The sequence below is a fragment of the Liolophura sinensis genome, chromosome 6 (assembly GCF_032854445.1).
Source record: "Liolophura sinensis isolate JHLJ2023 chromosome 6, CUHK_Ljap_v2, whole genome shotgun sequence".
Lineage (NCBI taxonomy): Eukaryota > Metazoa > Mollusca > Polyplacophora > Chitonida > Chitonidae > Liolophura > Liolophura sinensis.
In genome coordinates this window covers 79,167,696-79,185,400 of record NC_088300.1, presented here as the reverse complement: position 1 = coordinate 79,185,400, position 17,705 = coordinate 79,167,696, and the positions used below count along the sequence as shown (strand labels likewise).

At 39.2% G+C, this 17,705-nt stretch overlaps 1 protein-coding gene across 1 annotated transcript; it reads left to right on the top strand.

The window, feature by feature from the left end:
• Positions 1 to 11: 11 nt before the first annotated feature.
• LOC135466641 (mushroom body large-type Kenyon cell-specific protein 1-like) lies at positions 12 to 17,097 on the top strand. Its single transcript, XM_064744240.1, has 6 exons — positions 12 to 105; positions 7,068 to 7,133; positions 8,837 to 8,916; positions 9,290 to 9,347; positions 11,363 to 11,558; positions 12,655 to 17,097. Exons 1-6 carry the CDS (start codon positions 12 to 14, stop codon positions 14,396 to 14,398), a joined length of 2,238 nt encoding a protein of 745 aa, XP_064600310.1. The 3' UTR covers positions 14,399 to 17,097.
• Positions 17,098 to 17,705: the final 608 nt, after the last annotated feature.

Here is a 17,705-nt window from a genome sequence, read left to right as displayed (position 1 = left end):
GACAGGTCAACATGGTAGATTGCGGGAACGCACGGTGTGCTCAAGAAAGGCGTCTTTTTAGGAAGGAATTAATGACATGGAGCAAAAAATTGCCTCTCGTGGTTGGTAAGTAAAATCGGTAGTTTCATTCGAATCTATGGGTGATATTAAAGTCTGCTTTAGTGGTTACGATGCTTAAAACGGAGAGAGGTTTTTGTTGTGGATTTTGGAGCGAGCTGCGACAGGGATCGGCCATTCTTTTCGGCAGTGATCCCCCCGCTACCTGTATAATATTGATCGCTTGCCAAGCTTGAAAGACTTTAGCCAAATAAACGATGTTGCTGCTGCGGCGATCTCGAATACAGACCCACAATTCCCTTTTTATTAGGCTTTCTGCTTGAAACTCGAATCTTTCCTCATCTTCTTTTTAACAAGATAACCGATCGAGACGGGCGAAACGAAATGAGGAAGCGAGCGGCCCGAAATTTCCCCAAACCATATTGTAACTGATACGGCCTCGTGACGTTCTCTGTCTCTATTATAACCGCCATATTTTTCCTTTTCTCGGAAAGCGGCGTCACCACAGATTTTCTGCCTTTCACAACTTGGCTCTTCTGAACTCGGGACACTCATTTTCTTTGAGAGTTAGTGAAGACGTTGTGCTTGTCACCTGTGAATCTTGTGTACGGTACCAATGTAATTTTCCGTTGCCCAGGCTGCTGGGGCAGGTTTGATTGCTTGACCTACACTTAGATATTCGCAGGATTTGCACAGCAGAATTGATTCTGTTGGGAGCCTAATGTATCATCCATCATTTATGTATGTTTCTACAGTAAATGCTGCCTCACTGCAGAGTGACAGTATGAAGATAGGAGGTAGTGCAGATGACATTTCAGTGGATGTTTAAGCTTCTGTTTCAAAGTAACGGTTATAGGCAGAAATGGCTGAACATTGCTTTGAGCATGAGTACACTCTGTTGTAGGGGAAGGTAAATTAACTTATAAACAATATAGGGGGAAAAATAAGAAATTTGATACTTAAAATTAATACTATTGTGTAACCTCCAACGTTTCTGAATCGCCACAAGAATAAATCAAACCAACATATACAGAAATGCTTTACAACACTAGATTTTTTTTACAGGTTGCATGTCATCTCAGAAAGTTTTAAAAAGTTTCCTTTCTCCTGTAGAATTAATGCTGATTTTTTTAAAATTACATAATTGTTTTAATCCTACAGGTTCTATTCAGAAGTTCAGAATTGATATAACTTCTTTGTCTTGGGTAAATTAGGTTTACATTACTTCATGAATAAACTCTGTTACATTGTAGGCATAAAACTTTAGTGTTGATTATTTAGATTTTGCATATTTATAACATAAAACTTTGTCTTGGAACTACCATGGAGAAATTTGTCATGTAAGATTCACATTCAGCGTTTTAAATGGACATAATTCAAGTACAAGCCGTCATCGCCATTGGTAATGGTAAATTGGACTATTTCCCATTTTAATCATTTGATCACTTGAGCAATTGATCATTTTCACATAATCTTTATATTAAGGCATCTTAAAGAAATTTTTTGCAAGTGTTTGTCAAAATGTTTGTGGGTATGAACACTTGCAAATCCACAGCTGGGCAGAAAACAGAGAAATTTTGATCTTACCTTTATTTTAACATGTGGGATTAATGGACAACTTTTTAGTGAATCATTTTGTTGATAATTTGTGTTATTAGCAGAAAAATATAAGGCTGGGCATATGCGTACATACATTTATGTTGAAAAGTTTGACAAAACCTTGTGATAACAACTGGGCAGAAGAACAAGTAGATAGAGTGGATGCTTCGAGTCACAGAAAAGCAGAACATGTTTAACTCTGAGCAATTACTGAGTCCGTATCACAAGCCTGTGTAGATCAGCTGAAACAAAAGGCTGATCTGATGCTCCCAGCTGCTTCCAGCTGTCACATGCCAAGATCCTCCCAGTCACAAGCCTTCATTTGTGTGTGTGTGTGTGTTCTGTCATGTTTAGCTTGTGGTAGAAGTTAAAGGACGAGGAAGGGGAAAAGTGGACCATAGTGAGGCGACTATATGGAGTCTAGTGTGGGTAGGTCGGTTGGAGAACAGGGGGTAACTGTAACCCTTCTGCATCTGTAAATTAGGGGAAGGGGCAGTAGTGTATTGGTCACCTGAAGGGTGTGTGTGTGTTGGGCGAGCTGAGTGTTGGAGAAGGTCAGTGGGCGTCATAGCATAGTGTTCGCTGGACTAATCCAAAAGGTGCTCCAGAACGCTGTACCGATTGGCAGCGGCGGTACAAAATTCTTACTGCTTATTGCTTAATATCCTGGCCAGGGTTGGGATTAAGTGGCGAACGCTCGTTTCGGTTACGCATGGGTTGCTGTCCATCTAATTATGGGGAAGGGTCACCTGTTTGCCACGTGCTAAGGCTGAGGTTCAAATATTTGAAGTTCACAGGAAAAAGGCCTTTAAAATATGAACAGCAAGATGTGTTTAAGTCGATTTACTCTGGCACTTAAATACTTTCAGCATTTTTACAACGAGCGGCCCGCGCCCATAGCTCATAGACTTCCACATAACCATGCATGCTGAAAGTCAGCTAAAATGGTCAATTGATCTCCTGTGAAAATGTTGAAAGTAAGAGAACAACTCCTGAGTTTGTCACAGAAAAACATTTCTTTCGTGGGACTTTCACGGGGACTTTACATATGAAACGAGTGAGGACAAACGATTGACTAGTTTCCAATTAAAAGTATGTTTGGAACATATTTCCAAGACTTGTGGCAAGGCAATGATTCGAGGCATCAGTCCCTCATAAACTTTGTGGACAGCTTAACTTGCGTCCACAAATCCAATTGCATGACTGGGAAAAGCGAAAATTCTGTTCATTTGCGCAACGAGAAACATCGGCAACAACAGCATCCACTGTTTGCAGCACGAGTGACGCCAGTGAAAGTAAACCTAGTGGTTCAACATCACAACAGGGGTCTGTCATTCAGAAATTATTCTTAAAAGGTGCAAGGGAACAGTAAAACATTTTTTACTGGAAAGGAACAATGAACAACAGTATGGACTTTTGCAGAACAAGATTCTGTTAGATCTAACTAATCAGTATATTGAATGAACAGGTGGTAACCCATTTTTATAATGGGCTACCACACATGAAAAAGTGGCAACCCCAAACAGGTTACCATCACCAGAGCTTAATTCCAACCCTGTTGGCAATCTGAGTGTTCTGAATAAATAAATATGAACTTTGTATGCAGAATCATCAAGCTACTTCTGCATTACCATAGAATAAATATGTTGATGCACATATGTACAATTGACAAAATCTGAGAGAATAATGTACTCATTCTTACATTTAATAAATATTATTGGAGGCGTGCTTTTTTATGAGGTTGGCAGAAACCCATTGATTATATTAAGAATTTTACAGAACAGAGATATCTATCATCAATATTTTAGTTTACGTTGTCGGTAAGAGTTCTCTCCCTTGTGTGCATACTGTATTTTGGAGTGCTATACAAATTGTTGGACTCCTTATAATTTCATGGCAGTGTAGAAACATTGCATTCATTTTATTTGCTCACTTACTACACATGCATATTGTATATTCTTTGCAGAGTAGCTGAAGCTGATGCTTGGCTTTCAGTGACTGGGATAAGGACGAAGGTGATTGGTCACTGAGTCTCACATAGGGAATCCTTTCCCATCTTGAGCTTGCTCTGTGGTGAAAATCTGCCTGTCCACATGCTGGAAAGTTTATCACTTAGTTGCCAAATACCAGTGGTTTATAATGGGCAGTCCCCTGCACCCATGAAACTGACTGACATAATATAAGTGAAATAGCCTTTATTACATCATTAAACATCTTTCAAATAAATAAATAAAGTTACCAATTCATATTTTTCTGTATTCTTTTTGTACATGTGCATGTATTTTTATGTAACTGGATGTTAATGTATGTCTTGCATTGAATTTCTGTGGAGATGCTTTACACTTCGATGTTAAACATATCTAGGATTGCCCCTTACCTGTTCAAGGTTGATAGTTTACTCTGGGCACTCTTGTTTCTTCCACCCAGAAACCTGACTGCTGTCAAATAAATGAAAAATTTTTGGATCACGTAAAATGAAAGACAGAACCTGACTAATGTTTATGTACACTAAAAAACTATCATTCAAAGTATCTAAGAAAAAGCATTAAATATTTTTTTTAGTTTTTTTTACAACCTAGTAAAATTTAGTGAAACTTTGTCTTCTCACGGCTACAGTGCATCTCCATTATTGACACCACTGTCGTTTAATCTAGCTCTCTAACATCGAAGGTATAGTCTAAACAGTAGCCTATGGCAGATTAAAGTTGTTGACTTCGGCGATGAAGGACCAAGTGATAAATAGCTGTCTTGGTAATTGGATATACTGGAAGGATATTTCTTCCACTGCTTGAATTGTTCATGCAGCAGGCCCACCTTATCATTTGCACAGTTTAGGAGTAACTTGTAGTTGCACGGCCGGAGTATTCCTGGTTCAGGTCGTAGCCTGCGGAGGGGTTGTGCTGGTGATTTTGACCCCTATTTAATGTTTACAAAATTACAGTAGGATTGTTGTACAGCTACATTCATGCTCAATACTGACACAAATGGAAATAAATCTAAGCACCACTGAGGCTGATCTAGGCATTCAACTGTCGCTGGGCTTTATGCGTCAATTTTGTGGTGGTGGTTTCTAAAATGAGAGCAGTTCTGACCTAGTTATCATGGACATCAGAGAAAACACCTCAGCTTAAACACGGCGTTTGAATAGTTTACCATATTTTATAAAAGAAAACAGGAAAAACATCCCTTATAAGCGAGAAAGACAAAGGATAAAATTTAAATTCTTCAGTTCTAATAAATTCAGAGAAAACATATAGTATCGTAAAACTTAATTAATTTTAAGCATTGTCAGATGAGATGCCGTCTTCTCATTCCCATGAACCTACGGCAACCTCAATAAATTTTTCACTGAGTCTGACATTTGGTATTTAGCAGCTGCATGCTGACTATACGCTAACATAAACGACAAAAAGTGTATTTGTATATTTTGAACAGCGTGTCTAAGTAGGCCTATGGTTCACTGGGGAGATGAATGCGTTTTGGACCGAGATGGTATGCTGCTATCTGACTGACATGTAATTTGTGATACCGTAATTGAATATTACACGGCTTGTAAATCAACTGATTTTACGTCTGTTGTTGTCCGTAAATGATACAGGCCTGTCCCACAACACTGTGTGAAATGGTCCTTCAGCTACATGTAAATAAATTGTTGTAAACGGTCTCAAAATGATTTCTTATGCACTAGTTCTGTGTTACCATGGCTCACTTCATGGAGTAAATAGGTGAAGGCTACGTCACAGCTCATGCCGCACAACCTGATAGCCACATGTTTAATTGGATAAAATTCACAAGATGGCTACTTTGATTCACACCAGCCATTTGTGTGAATACAGTATGATACTTTTAGAAAGCTTGACAAGTCTGCTTTCGATTGAAATATGTTTTAACCAGGTGTTGTCTTGTCCTTTAAGTTAAACATTAAACATCAGTTAATAAAAAAAATGTGTAAAACCTATACACTCATTCCACACATGATAACATGTATGTGTAGTAGTATCCATTCTCTTAGGTTAGGGTTTGCTTCCTTACTATCCCACTGTCTTTCTCAGGAACTGAGGCAGTGTTTTGATTAGGTATGCATGGCCCATTGTTGTCTGTCTTCGGGTCTATATACCTACATGTGGAAGTGGGTCAGGAGTCATAGATCCATTATGAGATTATCTGAGCTTACCTGTGGATTTCTGAGCCAGGGGCATTAAACCTGGCATAGACTAATAACTTTGACAAGGATGTCCGGTAGTTATAGGGATATAGGAGGAAATTTACCCCACACACTGTCTCCAGGATTTCATTAAAAAGATTTGATTTACACAGGTGTGAAAATAAGAAACAGAAAATATGCTGGGTTATTCAGCAGCTGGAAGGCCATATCCTGTCACAATGATGTCAGCGGTTAAAATCATGCGAACAATGAGTTCAGTAGTTTGAATCCGGTTGTTTATGTGAACAATGAGGTTAGCAGTTAGAATCCTGTTCGTTATGTGAACAATGCAGTCAGTAATTTGAATCCGGTTGTTTATGTGAAGACGATAATGAAAATAAAAGCTAAAAGATCAGTATTTAACCAATATGATACTCAATGTGTCGATCCAGCAAGTGAAACATACAGTTCGATTGATGCTTATCAAACGTGTACGTGTAATATGTGTACTCAATGTGTCGATCCAGCAAGTGAAACATACAGTTTGATTGATGCTTATCAAACGTGTACGTGTAATATGTGTACTCAATGTGTCGATCCAGCAAGTGAAACATATAGTTTGATTGATGCTTCATCATGTTCATGGTTGATTAAAAATGTATTCTTTGGTTGCCTCTGTTAATCGACCTGTTGCTTCATGGCCAGCTACATGTAGCTGGTTCCTTCCCCTGCCATTATGTGGCATTAAGAATGCTCAGTAAGCTGCCCTGGCATACAAGTAACAAGGAAGTAACCCTGTTAATAAGGCAGTTGAACAAATGCAATGTTAGTTCCAGTGAACAGTGTCCATACTTAAGATCAGATTAGTACTTAAATTGACTTCACAAAACAAGCGGAAACAGACAATCCAAATAGTCGATGAACACTCTGAGGATGGGATGAGTGCTTAATAATGTTAAATTGGAACTGCTTTCAGGATTTGAAACTCTGAGACACAATTACAAGTGTTCATTTGAAAATTTTTTCCGGGCTGTGAATATCTGACCTGGTGACATGCTGAAGTAGTTCTTGTTACAGGTTTAATATGAACTTCTGACATAATTGCATAGTATGCTCTACTTAACCAGCCGCAGAAAAGATAGTCGACTGACGGATAACTGTTTAGAAGGTACGGTTATGCATGTCACATTCTAGTTGTCAGATGTGTATGCATAGTTTATTCACAAAAGGCTTCATGATTTCATGATGGATGGCTTCGTGTTTGTAGGACTGGAAACAATTGGTGAGCGTCTTGCAGGAGAGGCTGCTGAAGATCTTTTCCAACCCTGGAGAGGTAAATACAGTAATCAGTAATGCTACTTCCTAAGTCCTTGTTCTAGCTGCCTTCAGGTATGTAACTAATACGTTTCAACCTCTATACATGTATTACATATTCCCTAAAAGCAGTCAGGTGTATAGCTATGCTGTTAAATATAGACCTATGTGTCATGCATGTGAAGTGCCCAGTTAAACTGCTTAATTTTCAGTCACTTACACAGTTAGCCTATCGTTAAAGAATTCTTTGTTGGGGCTTCCCCAACCCTATCAGAAAAATTGTATGTATACATGTAGGTTGGTAAGGGCATTTGTTCTTATTACCTTAATGAAAGAGATAGGGGTTTTAAAGTAATGGAGAGAAAATTAAAAAATGAACTTACATCAAAGCACAATTAAAAGGTTTAAGAGTAGGACACTTTTTGGAAGATTCTTCGTATGATGGCCTTGGTGAACAGAAATGGTATAGATGTATATCTTTGAAAAGCAATTGGACATTTTAAATCTACGAGTTTGTATATTTGTGAGTGACATTCAGGGTGTTTCTAGCCAATTTCTTTTTAGAAACTCAGTTTAAACAATCAAAAAACTCAATATTTTTATTGATAATAATCATCAGTGTATCAAAAGCTCAATTTTTCTCCCCGTATAGTATTTTAAATACCTAAAACTTAATATTAAATCCATTTTAATCTTTTTTTATTGAACGCCTCATAGTTTGGTAAATAAACATCACCCTTCAACATTTATGAGGTACAACTTGTAAGTCCAAACAGGTGTCACACAAGTCTGTGAATAATGTAACTGGATTTCAATAGTAACTGCTGAAAGAAAGAAACAAAGGAAGCGTTTACTTATTATTACTGACCTAGCCCAAAAACGTGGCCTAACGATGGCATATATTTACTGATGTGCGGAGACTGCTGCCATCCTTAGTCTGGATGACGTGTACACCCGATTATGACATTATATCTGTATTCAGCTACGCCATCGGCAAAGCTCGCTGTATACACAATACTTAATATCCAGATCCACGTAATACACGGTCTATCTGCAAGTTAAGATATTTATGCACGTTTTGCAACCATTGACACTGGCATTTATTTGAAATTTCCTCAGAAAATCTTAGTCAAATTCGAAAATAAGGTCTGCTTTGATCTACTCACTGTCTACCCAATTGACCTAGATTGGTACGTGAATCTGACATCACGTATATCGCGTTGTTTAAGTGACTCAATCTGTAGAACAGTCAGCACGCAAAGGTGGACAACGATGTTGTGTTGAAAGCTAATTGTTGAGCAAAGTAGAAGTATGAAGTAGTGGTGATAAGCCGGCAACTCCAGCAAGAGATGAAGTTAACTTGGCATTAATCGATAAGGAATAAAACACACATTTGAAAGAAGAACCCCAAAGTCAGAAGAATACAGAAACTCAATTTATTTCATGAACACTTATGATATAACATTTGTCTAAAACTCAATTTTCCCATACTTACACGACAAGAAAGTGGCTAGAAAACCCCCTGGACATTGTATCTCTATTCTGTGCTTTCTGCTCATACTGCTACAGAGCTATTCAAACAGTTGTTCAAGGTCTCTTCATGTTCTTCCCTGCTCCTCAGTTTCTGCCCAGTGAGAGTATAAAATGTATGCACATGTAGGTGGATGATATGTACATATACACAGTGGCTAACCATTTGAATTCTCCTTTGTTCTCTTTCAGCATTAGAACCGCAAGAGTCGGCAGATTGGGAACCAGAAGAAAGTTGTTTTTACTGTGACAAAAAGCTCAAATTCTTATTTGTAAGTAACGCCAGCTTACAGTTGTTATTTGTAATGCACACCTTTCATTAGAAAGAGAGAGTAAATGAACATAATCCCAGTGTTCACCTTAGTGAGTAGGAGGAGGAAGATACAGTGATTGTACTGACTGTAAGTGACCATGGAGATAAAGACGTATGTGGCCCATGTGTTGGCAATGGTTGGTGCTAGGAGTCCGGAACTTATGTGCGGGTCATACTCAAGTGTATTGAATAAATGTCACAGTTTGCACTGAAAACAGTTACTTTATGCTATCTCATTCTGTTGTCATACATATAACAAATCCTTGTAAATGTTGTCATGTTGTGGAAGACAGATTAAACACACAGGTGATAAGTCATGTGTTTTACTGTAGGAATCTGTCAGTGAACTGGAGGAAGATGATGTTGGGAGCACAACCCAAGAAGGCCTAGGTGAGGTTTACTGTTAATTCTGTCTCCAGTGTTGTGTATGTGCTGTCTGGCATCCACAGTAACCTGTTCCACAAGTTTACCCAAGAAATAATGGACTTGTATTCAACAAATTTGTTGTCAAGCTTTCTAACGTGGTCCTTAAAAAACTGGGCAACTTTTTGGTTTTGTTAGTCTGTTGACAGTTCAAAATTATAAAGGCAATAAAGTTGTCCATGAGATATTTCTCAAACTGCTTGGTCGAATTGAATCAAAGGCCCTGGTATGGTAAGGCAAGGAATCAGCCCAGTGTAAGAAACTGTGAACCTCAAGAATCGAAACTGACTAGAGCTGTGAGTGACAGCTGCTGATACACTCTTAAGGCTACTTCTTTGTTCAGTTCGGTTTTACTCTTTCTTTTCCTGTTATATCACAAGCATGCTACTTATAAGGCTACAAATATGCACTGAAGTGATGTGTAAGTCATAAAATCAAAAACAGGGGAAGGTGAGGGAAAATCACCACACCACAAATGTGAATTTTGAAAATTCTTGAGCATGCAGCTATGCACAAAGTCAATGAAAAAATATGTAACAAATGTGACTTTCAGACACGTACTTCAGTTACGCATAACATGTTAATGTTAATGATAGAGGACTGCGTGCTCTCAACCAGGATTCACGTAGGATTTCGCTATAGTTGCCTCACATTACATAATACCATAGCTTGACTGTTTAATTCGTGATAACACTTATGTAAAGCAAGACGGCCTATATAAAGTATGTTTCCAAAAAAATAGAATCAGGACGATTCAACCTCTGTTTCAAAATGCAACCTGTCCTCCACATTGCCTTAGTCAGTTCACCGTACTATGAAGGATGCTTGAGAGGCTATGGAAGAAATACAGATTTTAAACTTGCCAAAATATGACAAAACTTATCACATTACAAAGTTTGTGTTTTACATATACGTAAACCTAAAAAAAAACTTTGAGAGCATGTAGAAATATACGCATGAACCTTCCAGTGAAGATATTTTTCTGGTCAATGTTGATCTTCATACTGTTAATTAAAGACACAGTCACTTTTGTAAGTGAAAAATTGACGTTTTTGATCAAGAGTGCATTTTTGGCAGGTTATTGCTAAGCAACCATCTTTTTTGTGGCTATAAAACTTTTAGGGGTGCTTCGACTATATTTTATACTTCTGATTTGGAAATTCACAGAATTGTGCTGGGATTTTGAAATTTGAATTTTTTTATCGTATCTCTCGGGCTGATTCTCCGCCTTATACCTTACCAGATCTGGATCGAAACTCAAAAAGTTGAAACAAGAAGTTTGACCCACATAACTTTATAACATTCTCCTGCCTCCTTTCCATGCTAGAAATAATCCTATATATACAGTGAGGGACTGGCAGGCACATTTTTGTTTCGAAAGTGGGTCCCCAACTTTCACTGCTTAAACTTCAAAACTTGCCATTTTCAGAACTCTCCAGAAAGCATAATTTCTTTATCTATTTGATTGGTGTTATACAGGATATACAGAATATTTCACTTTCACGATTATGTTATGATAGTCCGGGAGGAACCCATGTATTCTTGTTATTTTCTGCTTTAGTGACCAGATTTGTGTATGATGTGGAATTACTTTCATCGTCGGCACATGTGTATGGTTTTGAAAAGATGTGTAGACTTATTTTAGATTTATGTTGGATTGGTTATCACTCTAGCTATTACCCTTAAGACCACTTTGGTGGCCTGATGGTTAGGGTGTACGTCTTGAAGTCAGAAGACCCGGGATCAAACCCTGGTCGGGTCATAACAAAGACTTTCAAAATGGTACTTGTTGTTGCCTCCCTTGGCGCTCAGCACTGAGAGGTTAGGGCAGGGAAACAGTGCTGGTTGGCTGGGTGTCAGTATTATGTGATTGAGTGGGGTGTCATGTCTGGTGTCTCTTGTCTTATGGACAAGGTGACGAGCATATTTGTCATGAGGATTTCACAAGAAATAGGATTGATTTGTATAGGTTTTTGTTTCAGGGGTAGGTTATCTGAATGAGCTTCTGCCCTACTGTTCTCAATACTACACATCCTCTGGCACACTGGACGGTTCCCAGCCGCTTGACCTCAGTGCTGGGGCCTCAAGGTCACCCTCAAGATCAACCGACGGAGAAATGGTTTCCTCGGGAAACAGAACACATGTAGAATTGAAGATACCTCAAATTCGATCTCAGTCGTGAGTTTATATTTGTTCTGATTTTTACATCTTTGCTTCATGAAATATATTAATTAATACATGGAACAGTATTTTCTTTATATGTCTTCTTGTAAGTTAATGGTGGTTCAATCACCTAAGATGATTACATCTCTGACCAAGGGCAATTATCTGGTTTCCACTACCTGTATACCTGAACGTTCAGTCAGCTAAGACGATTACAGCCCTGACCAAGGGCAATTATCTGGTTTCCACTACCTGTATACCTGAAGGTTTCAGTCACCTAAGATGATTACAGCTCTGACCAAGGGCAATGATCTGGTTTCCACTACCTGTATACCTCAGGGTTTAGTCACCTAAGACTATTACAGCTCTGACCAAGGGCAATTATCTGATTTCCATTACCTGTATACTTCAGGGTTCAGTCACCTAAGACGATTACAGCTCTGACCAAGGGCAATTATCTGGTTTCCACTACGTGTATACCTCAGGTTTCAGTCATCTAAGAGGATTACAGCTCTGACCAAGGGCAATTATCTGATTTCCATTACCTGTATACTTCAGGGTTCAGTCACCTAAGACGATTACAGCTCTGACCAAGGGCAATTATCTGGTTTCCACTACGTGTATACCTCAGGTTTCAGTCATCTAAGAGGATTACAGCTCTGACCAAGGGCAATTATCTGATTTCCATTACCTGTATACTTCAGGGTTCAGTCACCTAAGACGATTACAGCTCTGACCAAGGGCAATTATCTGGTTTCCACTACGTGTATACCTCAGGGTTCAGTCATCTAAGACGATTACAGCTCTGACCAAGGGCAATTATCTGGTTTCCACTACATGTATACCTGAGGGTTTAGTTGTCTAAGATTATTACAGCTCTGACCAAGGGCAATTATCTGGTTTCCACTACCTGTATAGCTCAGGGTTCAGTCAGATCAGTTAAATATCCTTGAGTATAGAATCAAATTCAAGAAGAAAATAAAGAATATCTGTCAAATGCTTTGATTTATGATTTGTTTTACTTTAATATTTATTTAAGGAAAGCTTCAAACGTGTAAGCTAAATTATCTTAGATTGGATGGAACTAAGCTAAGTTGTTTTTCTGTTTCAGAAAATTCCGGCGAGATGGTTTCCTGAATGGAAAACGCTCCTACACAGAGGAGGAGCTGGTGGCTGCTGTAGGAGACATCAGGAGTGGGAAGTTAGGGACAAGACGGGCAGCTGCTCTGTACGGCATACCACGCTCTACACTCAGAAATAAGATATTCAAGCTGGAGTCTGAAGGAGTTGGCGCCACAGATGAGGAAGAGTCGCTGGATGAACCCAGCGCGGCTCCCACACAGCTGCCCTTAGCACCTGTCGTGGACACCAAGATGACATTGTCAGAGCTGATGCAGACCAGTCCCTTCCTCCTCATGCCGCCCATACCTTTACCCATCCCAGTCCAACACCTGGAGGCCCATAACAACAATAACAACCACCACCACCTCCAGGACTTTTGGGACTGGCGCCTGGAGCAGATTCGCCGCAAACACAACCTGAACGGCCTCAAAGAGCAGGACGAATTCCACAGCGCATGTGGGATAGACATGGAGGTGAGCAAAGAGGAAGACGCCAGCAGGTCCATGGCACCGTCCAGCTCCCCTGGAGAGCTCAAGCTAACCATATTGCCTGAACTTGTGCGAAGACTCACTGAACAACGCGTGGACATGGAGCGCTGCACAGGTCTACCTCATCAGTCAGCTTACGACAAGACAACAACAACGCCAGAGAGCAACCCGGTGATATCCGCCCCTTCCCCCCATCCGTCTGCATCTCCGCTGAGAATTCCGTCCTTCAAACCCTCTTTGGTGGCCTCTGAGGACCCCCCACCCCAGAGCAAGGAAGGGAAAGCCTATGAATGTGGCAAAATAGGAGATACTCTGAAGGATATAATAGCAAAGACGATCGCTGAGAAGGTGCGAACACGTACTCACTGCGCAGGTGTGACTAATGAAAAACCCAATAGTACCTGTCTCAGCCCTGTAGCGCCCACAGCTTCTCAAACAACCACAGCCTCAGCTTTCTCTATACCAAGTGCCTCGTCTGCCAAGAAGTCCCGCAAACAACCCAGTCCACAAAACAGGAAGAATAATGCTGAGCAGAGCAATTCTGTGAACTCTAACAACAGCGGTAAGGAAAACAATACCGCCTCAACACAAAATGGAGCCACTGGCATAACGCCTGTGAAGAAAACTCGGCCTAAGCGGGGTCAGTACAGGAAGTACAACAGTCAGCTGTTGATGGAAGCGGTAAAGGCGGTACAGAGAGGAGAGATGAGCGTACATAGAGCTGGCAGTTACTTTGGTGTGCCACACTCCACACTGGAGTACAAGGTGAAAGAGAGACATCTATTGAGGCAGAAGAAAATCAAGGAGAATCAAACAGGCAAACAGAGTGCTGCAGGTGCTAATAACTCTGCCAACAACAAACCATCAGAGAGCGCTCAACAGAAAGCAGGAGAACCCACGTCCTCTATCGCCTCACAAACCCCAGCAGCCAGTGCCATCACTACCAGCCCCCCCAAGAATGAACCGTCTAACGGACTGCTTAAATTTGACCCGTCAAGATCTCTGACCAGCTGGCTGCAGCATGCACCTCCTAATGGGTTGAGCTACCCTCCGGCAGCTCTGCCCCCCTCACCGTTCACAGCTAATTTTGCCATCAGTACCCCTGCCTCAGAGCTACTGAAGAAACTACAACAAAAAGTACAGAACAAGTCTCATTCATTCTGTCCAGAAGACAGTTTCCTACAAAGTGGATTTCCCCGAGGAAATGGAGCGGGTCTTCAAGATGGCTTCCTTTTTATCAAGTAAATTGGTCAACAAAGATAAAAAGATTTCTATTTTTTGGATGGCTGAGTGCCTCCTTTCAGTCAATCAAAACATGTGTTTCTTAGCCAATATATATTCCAACAACAGCCTTAATATGTGCAATGTGGGTGGGTGGGGAAGTAATCGAAAACCTTGACAGGTGGGCTTCAGCTACACTTGGCTAGCTTGTATGTTTTTGTGCGGGTTTTGGCCATCATGATTATGAGCTGGTCTAACACATTTTCATTTTATCCTTTCTGTGCGATGATTGTCAAACTGACTGCAAGATACACTTAGGTATGACTATTTATATTGTACAAAGTGTTTTATTTACACAGATTTATGTTTAGCCTTGCATCATATGTGAATATGTTAGTCAGAATTTAATCAGTATGTATGCAACATATTTATTTCAATGTGCTACGTTTTTTGTTTTTGTTTTTTTTGCCACTTGTTTATATTTATATACAACTGGTTTATCAGTATTTGGGGGTGTTTAAGATTCCTTCTCTAACATACAATCTTTATTTACATGAGCATAATACTTGTGGATTCTTTTTTATGAATTTAATCTCATCATTGATAGTAGATATAATTTGTATACCCTGAAGAACCAGTCTCTGCTTTTTGGGAGGAGTTTTATCTTCCTGTCTTATGTGACTGACAGTCCTATTAAAGAAAATCCTTGCCAGAATGAAGTTCTTACTATGATCATATTTTATCTAGTCATGGATGAAAGTTCATGGGTATATACAATCTTTCTGTATGACATTCCAGGTATTAGTACTTGTAAAGGCCACACAATGTTTACATGTACAAAGGAATTGAATGGGGACATTTTTCTCTGTGCCCAAGCAGGTGCCTTAAGTGACATAATATATAAAACAGAAAAATTCCACATCCCTTTATTTTTGAGATTTTGTTCTGGTTCTGGTTCTACCTATTCTGTTTATGGTGATTACCTGGGTTTTTATGTTTATGAGGGTAGTTGTGCAATGATTTTTTCCCAGAGATTATTTGTATCAGTCTCCGTGCTACATGGCTACATCAGTGTACATGGACTATACCCAGTGTTACACAGATATTATTTACATGTTGTCATATATTGTTTTCTCTTTGTTTGGTATGACATGTTTTGTTTGGATGCTTGTTGACATTTTGTTGCCTGTTGTAGCCTGGTGGTTAGTCTTACACACATAGATGTATCTGAAATCTTGTCCAGAGATAAATTGTGCCTTCTGTTTCTCAACCTACTTACAGTGGCCATTTTGTTTTACATGTCCTCCCTCTGTAAGTGATACTGATCTTATCCTGTTGGTACCAATGTCTCGATTTTCTGTAATGTTTTGTAATTTTTTAAAATGGTTATATTTATAGATTGCTGGTAGATTGGTTGTACCAGCCTTCCATTGCTTCAAGATGACCACATTTTTAGATGGGATTGGGAGATAAATTTGTGAGAAATCTGTGAAAGAATTCCTCGGATGAATGTACCTGTATGTACATGTGATGCACACCACTATCTGGTGTGTGGGACTTTTTGATTTCTTATACCATCACCCTCAACTGAATATGCTGCCTTGAATGGTGCTTTTTCATTTCACAAAAGTTTGACATATGTTTTTTAAAATGTTGTACACATGATAATTACAGTGTAGAAGTAACATTTTCTGCCTGCAAGGACATACGTACCACAGGTATCTTTAAACTGTATATTTGAGTACACGCATATCTGTGGTGCACATACATGTATGTGTAAGAGTGATCATTTAGAGTGTAAAGAAACAGATGGCGAATATGTTGTCTGTATCTTGTCAAGTCTCTTTTTCAATTCATAAGGACAAACATCCTAGAGAGATTTCATTGTCTTCTTCTGAGCCTACTGCTATTGTAACTCATACAAATTGTAACCAGAACAGGGGGCCACTTCTACAGAATTCTGGTGAGAAATTTATTTTGACCAGAACAGAGGGTCGCTTTCACAAAATTGTGGCAAGAGATTTATTGTGACAGGGGGCCACTTCTGAAGAATTCTGGCAAGAAATTTTATTCTGGTTGCTCTGCATGTGAGGGGCCTCTGCTCTTCAAAACACCCATATCACTAGCATAAATATTCATGATTGTGAAACTGAATGGTGACTAAACACATATGATGTTGGTATACATATACAAGCCACTCTTGTGTTTCAATGCATACATTTTCGCCATCTGTTTTGCTGTTTGAAAATTTGATAATGTATCTGTGCTAAAAAGAAGTCAGTTATGCTTTTTGAAAATTTGATCATTTAATGGTGTTAAAAGAGAAGACAGTCTTGCTCTTTAACGGTTTAATCATTAACTGATCTTGTACTGACCCGTCCTGCATCTTAACTGTTTTAAGAATCTTGATCATTGTATATTTTGGACAGTTGTACATAAAATGTTGTGATGAATAATTTTGTTAACGTATTCAGAGGAAAAATTGTGTCTCTTGACTTGAACTGTGCTGTCAGAAAGCTGTTCATAGGGATGTACATGCATAAAACTAAAATATTTGAATCATAATACACATTTTATGTTGACATGAAAACATATAGTTATAAATTTTGGTGTAAGTTGGTTGTACTGGTGAAATTGATTATACAGATTATATGTATGGTAAATGAATTTTTGAAAGTAAATTGCTTCTATATATCTGTCTATATATATATATATGTATATGTATATATTTGTGTATATAGAAAGGACTTAACCTCTTTTTACAAGGAATCTCTCCACTTGTGCCTCACAATGCACTATTGTGTTAACTTTTTCCTGAATCTCATTCCTACTATTTTTTGCCTATGGTGTATTGAGCCACAGCTAAGGTATTTTATAATGAAGATACAGACACCCAGTTGAAGGCTAGGAGGATGAAAACCACAATCACGAAAGCCCCACAAGACTGGCTCTTAAAGAAGAGACATCTAAACTCTCGTGAAACCTAACTTGTGCATCAGCGCATATAATGTCATATGTCATATTTGAGAATGTCTGCTTGATTTCACACAGACTGGCAGGTGGCTGTTATGATGGGGTGACTCTTTGACATAATAGAGATGTTGTACTGAGCTGACACATTTTACCCAGCTTTCTGACTTTGCCACATGCACTTGAAGTCCTACATGATCCCATGCTAGATGGTGTGGTAATGCCTCAGGCTTGTCACATAATGTACAACTGCCAGCAGATTGAATGCCTTGTCACAAAGGCCGCAGACCAACCAACAGTGATGTGGAAGAGAAATACATTTAAAACCATTGCTTCCTGGAGCTGTGCAAACTCTGTACTA

What these genes read in the sequence shown, in the direction of transcription:
- LOC135466641 (XM_064744240.1), top strand. Translation starts at nt 12, where the DNA reads ATGGTAGATTGCGGGAACGCACGGTGTGCTCAAGAAAGGCGTCTTTTT. An exon ending in AAAATTGCCTCTCGTGGTTG is followed by an intron (nt 106 to 7,067) that starts GTAAGTAAAATC and finishes TCGTGTTTGTAG; the next exon opens with GACTGGAAACAATTGGTGAG. An exon ending in CCTCAAATTCGATCTCAGTC is followed by an intron (nt 11,559 to 12,654) that starts GTGAGTTTATAT and finishes TTTCTGTTTCAG; the next exon opens with AAAATTCCGGCGAGATGGTT.